General features: G+C 39.9%; 1 protein-coding gene across 2 annotated transcripts in view; it reads left to right on the top strand.

Moving 5' to 3' along the window:
• ATXN7L1 (ataxin 7 like 1) overlaps positions 1 to 7,609 on the top strand; it is a 30,768-nt gene extending 23,159 nt beyond the window's left edge. The window contains exons 6-9 of one of the 2 annotated variants that reach the window (XM_018568631.1): positions 1,795 to 1,916; positions 4,060 to 4,990; positions 6,002 to 6,076; positions 7,571 to 7,609. In XM_018568631.1, the coding sequence (XP_018424133.1) occupies positions 1,795 to 1,916; positions 4,060 to 4,990; positions 6,002 to 6,076; positions 7,571 to 7,609 (1,167 nt within the window). Of the gene's footprint in view, positions 1 to 1,794; positions 1,917 to 4,059; positions 4,991 to 6,001; positions 6,077 to 7,567 lie in introns of both variants that reach the window. The other variant, XM_018568630.1, reaches the window with a different exon arrangement.
• The last annotated feature ends 684 nt before the right edge of the window (positions 7,610 to 8,293 follow it).

Raw genomic sequence — 8,293 nt, 5'->3', positions numbered from 1 at the left:
CTTTCTTGTATTCTATTTATTGAAATTATAAGGCTAATCCTCCAGACTATTCTTATACAGTATTTCTAAATAGGAGTCTGCAATATAATAATTGTAAATTACCTGCTTGATGAGTTTGACATTTCTCTCCTGGGTTTACAGACTTAAAACTGGTGTGAGTGTGATCATGACCCGGTTCCCAACCCTGGCTTATATCAGGTGGAATAATTGCAATCAAGCAACATTTTTAAGCTTATGGAAATAATCTTAAATTGGATCAATTGGGGCTGTCTGCTGGTACCATAAACATGATATGGATATTATTCTCATGCCTGCCAAGCACTCGGAACATAGTCTTCTTGCTCAGTACTTCAGTTTTGTATCCAGATAATTGCAAATGTGTAATAGTGTAACACAGTCCCTTTTGTTGGTAATCTGGTTATTCTGGAACACATCTGCTGGTGATTCTGGAACATCCTACTTGTTGTGTTTTACATACAGAAAGCTTGATGTGAAAAGCCACCAATCCAAATCAAACCTGACTTGGATGTGTGATTGATGATGCAACAAGCAGGGAGAGAGTAAGTTACACATCATAAACTTTAGCAAGCTCCTACTGTCATTCTACTGATGACTTAAAGATATGTGTGCGCTTGTGAATGTAGCAGATTATTCAAAACTCAAATTAAGGTAAACTGAATGAACTTTCTTACTTAAAGGAGAACTCTAAGGCCAGTCATGGCTCCCTGCAGGGATCCCCCCCCCCACTGCCCGCTCTGATCCTCCAGCGCTGACTGGCGGAACGGACGGGGGAGGGGGGCGGGTACAGCTGGCTCTACCTCTAGATAGGCAGAGCCAGCTGTCACTCACGCAGCTGGGTGGATCTCGACAGTAATGTCGGAATCCGTCCCGGCTGCGTCGGTCTCCGTATACCACGAGCTATAGCTCGCCATATACCAAGCTTTGGGTCACAGGAGGATGCTAATTTATGTGCTCCCGTGACCCTTAAGAGAACTATGGGGAAAAACACTTACCCCATAGTTCTCTTTTAAGCACTACTGCAGAATTTGCTGGATAGTATTAGTGGCTTACTGCTTGATTTCACTTGTGCCTAGAATTGCTAATGCAAAGGTCGGATTATATTGTAAAGCGCTGTGCAAACTATTGGCGCTATATAAATCCTGTATAATAATAATAATTATATCCATATAAACATTTTGTTAATATGATGCTTGGTAAGAAATTAGGTGTATATTTATTTCACGAAATTCTATTGTGTATTCTATGTATAATTAGTATGAGAACATACTGAGATGTTTTGAAGCATAGTTCCTGTTTAATGTCTCAACATAAAATATAGAGCATCTGAGTAAATGGTGAAGATATAGTGCTAAAGATTGTGGGTCAACAGACTTAAGTTAAGCAAATTCAGTCCAGTAATTTAGATCATGTGAACCTGAAGATTCCCTTACGAGAACAGATTTATTCATGTAATAAAAAAAGATTTTGACACTTTGACTATTTCATAGTGTAGGTGATAGATTATGCAGAAACAGTGTAGCGCTAAGCCTTTTTGAGCCATTAAATCTAATTTGCCTTCAAACAAGACGGATAGTTAATCTTGATTCACTCATCTAGTGATGTGGTCCATGTCCATGGAATTTTAATATTGTGAAAAGCTTTCCTTGAAAATTGTTCACAGCAGTTAGACATGGTTTCCATGTGTTATAGTTCTTTTTTTTACATGGATTGGTATTATCTTATAGATGACACATTAAGCATATAATTGATCCAATTATTACATTTTTTTTGCAGTTCTGCTCTTTTGGCAGCCGCTTAATGGGACGAGGGTACTATGTATTTGATAGAAGGTGGGATCGATTTCGGTTTGCGTTAAATTCCATGGTGGAAAAACACTTGAATTCACAGATGTGGAAGTAAGTGTGAAGATTATTTATTCATTTTTGCTGTTACCTTATTTGGTTACTAAAGAAAAAGTAATTGAAAATCCAGTTATATGCTATCACATTTGTGTCAATCATAATCAATCCAAAGATGTTCAATGGTCCTAATGTATGAATGTGAGATTTAAGAAAACAAAAAGCTGCCAACACGTATAAAGTGCAGGCACCCAGAGGAGCAGTAATTCCCTGCTTCACCTGACTTTGATAGTTTGGTTAGTTATGGAGCTTGCCTGCTACCTATTGATTCTTCATAATGATGGGATGCCTTACTGGCAAATAAGAATTTGCAGGAGGCAGGGAAGGGCAGTTAAGCTGCAGGACTTTCAAGAAATGTCAAAGCTTCCTGGTAAAGTCACAGTCACGATAATAATCTACCCACTGACCCAGTTCCACCCATCAGCCTTAACATTATGACCACCTACCTAATATGGAGAAGGTCCTCCTTTTGCCACCAAAACAACCCTAACCTTTTGAGTCATGGACTCCACTAGATCTCTGACTGTATGCTGTGGTATGTGGCACCAAGCCGTCAGTAGCAGATCCTTTAAGTCTTGTAGGTTGCGAGGTGGGGCCTCCAAGGATCGGACTTGTTTTTCCAGCACAACCCACAGATGCTCGACTGGATGGACATCTGGAACCCAAGTCAACACCTCAAACATGTTATTGTGTTCCTCATACCATTCTTGAAGTATTTTTGCAGTGTGGCAGGGAGCATTACCCTGCTGAAAAAGGCCACTGCCATCAGGGAATACCATTTCCATGAAGGGGTGTACTTGGTCAGCAACAATGTTTAGGTAGGTGGTGCATGTTAAAGTTACATTCACATGAATTCCCAGCAGTACATTGCTGAAAGCATCACACTGCCTCTGCCGCCTTGCCTTCTTCCCATATTGCATGCTGGTACCCTGCTCACACATGCACCCGGCCATCCACATGATGTAAAAGAAAATGTGATTTATCAGACCAGTCCACCCTCTTCCATTGCACCGTGGTCCAGTTCTGATGCTTATGTGCCCATTGTAGGCACTTTTGGCGGTGGACACGGTTCAACCTGGGCAACCTGACCGGTCTGCTGCTACGCAGGCCCCATACGCAACAAGCTGTGATGCACTGAGTGTTCATACACCTTTATGTTTGAACCAGGATTAACTTTCTCAGCAATTATAACTACAGTAGCTCTTATGTTGGATCAGACTACGTGGGCCAACCTTGGTTCTCCACAAGCATCAAGTGAGCCCTGGCTGCCCATGACCCTGTCGACGGTTCACTGGGTTTCCTGATTTTGGTAGGTCCTGGCCACTGCAGACTGGGAACATCCCAGAAGAGCTGCAGTTTTGGAGTTGCTCTAAGTTGTCTAGTTATCACAATTTGGCTCTTGTCAAAGTCAAACAAATCCTTACGCTTGCCCATTTTTCTTTTTCTTCCAACACATCAACTTCAGGGACAAAATGTTCACTTGCTTCCTAATATATCCCACCCACTTCAGGTGCCATTGTAACAAGATAATCAATGTTATTCACTTCATCAGTCAGTGGTCATAATGGTATGGCTGATCAGTGTATGCTCACCTTTTCCAAACCTCCCTGCTAAATCATTCTTCCAAGATTCAAACCCTGTGTAAGCTCCACTTTGATGACATTGTCCTCATCTAAGGTTGACAATGTTAAAGACTGACGATTGGCTGCTCAGGTCCAAGTTCTGAATCCTGGGAGAAGCTCACATATCCCCCACACATGAAGGCACTGGGTATGTCACTACTGTGTCCTGCAGTGATGTAGGGACTGGTGCATAAAGCTATAGGACTCTACAGGAAACCTGGAATTGTGAGATGAAAAGCGTATTTGGGCACTGTAGTTCTGGAAAAGAGTGAGGATTGGCTGTTCAGCAGCTAAACAGGTAAGTATAATATCTTTATTTCTACATTTTATTTTTGTATCTTTTATTTTTTAATTGGGGTAAATGTGAAAAAAACCATTGTAGTCCCCTTATAATTTACAATATTGATATTTATGACAGTGCTTACAATGTGAACATATGTATACATTGTTTGTAATCTGTATATTACTATGCATCATATATTAAGCTGTAATACTTTTTTTTCCTGTTTCCTTCAAAGAAAAATTCCTCCAGCTGCTGATAGTCCAATGGCTTCTCCAGCAGCACATATCGGTAGCCCTTTTCCTGCATCTGTTTTGCAGCCCTACAGCAGCCCAAGTTCAGTGTACCTCCCTTCTCCACCCACTAATTCCAGAACCACCTCCTCTTATATATTGTCCAGTACATCTTTTGTTTCATCGAGTGACACAAACTCTGTTGCATCACACACCACAGCATTCCCCCAGGTCACGACAACACTGAATATCATGGACTCCACTTTCAAAGCCCCTTCTGCCATCTCCCCAGTGCCGACCACCAGCCCGTCACCGTCACACAAGCCGTCAAAGTCGAAACCAGGAAAATCATCAAAAGCAAAAGATCTGTCTTCACGGAGCGATGAGCCTTCAAGTAACAAAAAGAAAAAGCCTCAGACGCCTTCTTCCACCTCTTCCTCATCTTTACCTTTGCAGACGTCATCCTCATCTACGTTTTCAGGGTCCCACAAGAAAAACTGCGTATTGAACTCTAATGCGACATTAAACTCTTATCAGGCAACTTCTTCCTTTAATAGTGTGTCTGTGCACAATGCAAACAATGGAACAAGCCCAATTAGTGCCAAACTGGAATCACCAGGAAGGACTTCTTTGTCTGGTAGCTCAACGGACTCCATAAAACACATGAGTATGGTTGTTAGCAGTATTGACTCGAGCCTGTCGGTGTCTTCCCTTGTACATCATCCTGGGGAGCATACACTGGCAGTTCACAATGCAGTGTCCTCGCTGCCTCTTCCCTTTGACAAAACAGAGGGAAAAAAGCGTAAAAACTCTAGCGCAAGCAGTAAGGCCTGCAAAATCACTAAAATGCCTGGTATGAACAGTGTTCATAAAAAGAGCACCACCAACCTTATATCTTCTGTGCCAGATCCACCAAACAGCTCCATGTCAAGACAGGTAAGTTGACAGTTATTTGCCAAGGAAAACATATCCATGTCACACACCTCATGGTATTTAAACATGTAACAGTTATTGGTGTTTCAGCAACCAGATGGATGGCATTGTCCAACCATATTGAAGAACATATGTGACTATATTCTCCTATAGCAATAGTGTTTTAAAACTGGACTAAACCAATAAGAAAATCAATTGCAAATTAGCAATCATTTCATAATGATGTCCTTTTATTGCCTGGAACACACTGAATAATCGCATAGACATTCTTTACATAAAAAGCATAAAATGTAAGAAAAAGAGCAAAAATATATATTATGTAATTTATTATAATGAATTTCCCTTTGTGATGGCGGTATATGTTCTTAATTTTTTAGTCGAGCTACCTACTTTATTTTATTCTTGTACAGTGTAAATTGTTTCTGAATAATAATGACCTAGATACACATACAAAACAATATTTATTGTATGCAAAGTGTTCTTGTAACTTGTATCAAATAGCTAACAATGTTCTTGTCCTTATTTTGAATATTTTGCATACATGTTTTCTTATTTACAGGTGTACTGTTGATGGCATGTGATCAGTATTCTTTGATAGTCTTTAGGTTTTCAAACAAATACTCAGAATATCTCCTATATGACCAGGTCAGGACAAGCAGTTGTAAAAGTCAGTTCCCAGCCGCAGGAAAACTATCGTATTTAGGAGTTAATTATATTTCAGTTTTATATTCTATGGCAAGTAATATTTTGTTATATTTTTTTTAACTATAGAGCAGCAAGGTCCTATGTCCTCAAAACATAGTCAGAATTTTGCTGCAACAAAGGCAGCAAAGTTAATGAAAACCTATCTATGAATTGGCACCTACACAACAAAAAGCATTTGGTGAATCCAAAACACAAACAAGTTTCTCTTACGAAGGTTTGCACATTGCACTGTTTGGTTGCTAGAACTTTACTTGGATGTTTTTTTGTAACGCACTTTCTGCACTAACTTTCTTTATGTCTTCTTACCAGATGGGGAAAAGTAGCAGTGTAGCTTTGTCACAATCTACTACTTCAAGTACATCAAATACTGCACACAACAAACAAGTAAGTAGCTACCTGATTGTCAATTCGTATTCAGATATTTGGCATATGATCTGGCCTGCATTTTAACCAGCTAATCAATTTGTGACTTAATACATTTCATATAGCAACAACATAAGTTTTTATAGATGTAGAGTCTGTTTAGATTCTGTTACACAGTATTGTGATCTGAAGAAAAACTGCTACATAAACATTAGCATTGTTTTCCTGGATCCTTCACACAAGCAAGTTAAGCATCACTAAAGAGATATTATGTAGAGATAGAGAAAGAGAGGTCCTCTGCCTGCAGAGCAAATGTTCAGAATTTTTTTTTTACAAACACAATTGTGTCATATTTCCATTATGTCAACGTTATTTGTAAAGCCATCTTTATTGAGCAAATTATTTGGCTTTGGGGTGTGTACCAGTGGGTTGAATCACCTCGCAGCTTCTTATATCTCTGTTATTTTAGTGGTATGGTTTCTCGGTGTCTCTGCGCCACCTTCACAAATGATGGCCTTGTGATAGAGACAAAGTGAGGCAGCTGGTTTCTTCAGTTAGTACTTCTAAAATTTTGGTAAATTGACCATAAGAGATGCCATCATTTGGCTTTGTTTTGGCTAAAGCAGTTGGGCGAACCTTGAAATTTGGACTGAAATGTTGTTGGGGATGTCTTCAAATTTGCAGCAACCACAGATGGAAATATCCGCTATGGGTGCAATCAGCCGTCAAGGATTTATTTTTCAACACATTGCTGTACCTAAGGAACTGTAACTATTTATTCAATACCCCAGTATTGAGTTGATGGTATTGTAGCCCCTTTGTCTGAATTTTCTGACTTGACTCATAAGAAAACAATCTGCAAAGTGCCTTATCATATAGAAACAGACAGAGGAATAGAATTCATCCATGACTGAGTAAACTGAAATCAGCTTGTAATGAATTAGTGTTTCTTCAGTACCTTTTAGGCCAGGTTTACACTTGCACGATCTGTGACCGGATTGCTGTGCACTCACACCACCGCCGTTCGCGCTGGCGGTGCCATTATTTTCTAATGGCACCCCGATCGCGCTGGGCACAACGCGTGGTTTCCCGCCGCGATTCCGCCCGTGCAATCTAAAACGATCGCGGCTAAAAAAAAAAAAGCCAATGCGTCGTGTGTTACAAAGAAAGGTACATTGAAATTAATGGGGCCGCGCAGCAACTGTACATGATTGCGCGTGTCCTGGATCGTCCAGGTCTGCACCAGCCCTTGCGTGTAAAGCAAACCTCAAAGAAAGTAATCTATTTGTTTAAAAAAAAGCAGTGTGCAGGACATCATTTACTAAACATAACAAAGCTGAAAAAGCATCAGCTATAAACCTGCTGATTCAGGTGATTGTTTTAATATTTGTTCTTTCTGCATAGTTCCTGAAGTGCTAAACTTTACTAGGGCTTAAATGAAATAATAGCTCCAATGTAAATGATAAATAGTGCTGTTATACCTGCAATGATGCATATTTCTTTGTTTTTAAGAAGACGACGAACCGCACTGGCAGAATACGAACACTTCCATGACGCTGAAAAATAATCAGACAAGTACTTTGAGGTATCTGCAGCCCTTCATGAGCTCTTCATTGGCAAGGAGCAGGGGCAGTGTGTCGCCTTTCATAACTACATAATGGAGACGAGATAGTCTAAAGTTTACAGAACCAAACTGGGTGTTTTTGCTTTGCCACTTATGGTTGGTGTATTACTTTTTCGGTAGAAATCATTCTTCTTGGCCACAAGGGTGTTTTAGGAGAAGAGACAGTTCTACCTATAGACCTTTGCTTCAAGAAGGATCATCTTCCCCAGCCTTTGACCAGGAAACGGTCATAGCAGCAATGTCTGTACTCCTTATTTTTCTCCCCTTTATTTCACCATTATAATTTCAGTTACATGAAAGAGAATAGCAGCAAGGAAAGGATGGCACATGGGTGAATAATTACAGGTTGTTCCAAACTACATCTGTTACTGTTTTTTGTTAGACTACAGAAGAGAACAGAGCCCTGGGTATCATTCAATTGCCTCTTTTGTGATGGGAGATGAACTAAAGACAACTGATCTGTTCTGTGGATTCTTATGACTGGGGCAGTAGTGAATTGGCAGACACCATCCTTTATTTTATAAGTCTTCCTTTCCTTGACAACAAACTAAACCTTTAACTTTCCGTAATGAGAAAAAAAAAAACTTCTGCAAGGAAAAACAAAACAGTAATAC

Source organism: Nanorana parkeri, unplaced genomic scaffold, assembly GCF_000935625.1.
Source record: "Nanorana parkeri isolate BGI_ZX_2015 unplaced genomic scaffold, ASM93562v1 scaffold1221, whole genome shotgun sequence".
NCBI lineage: Eukaryota > Metazoa > Chordata > Amphibia > Anura > Dicroglossidae > Nanorana > Nanorana parkeri.
Note: the sequence above shows the minus strand (reverse complement) of the source record. Positions and strands in the feature narration are given on the sequence as shown.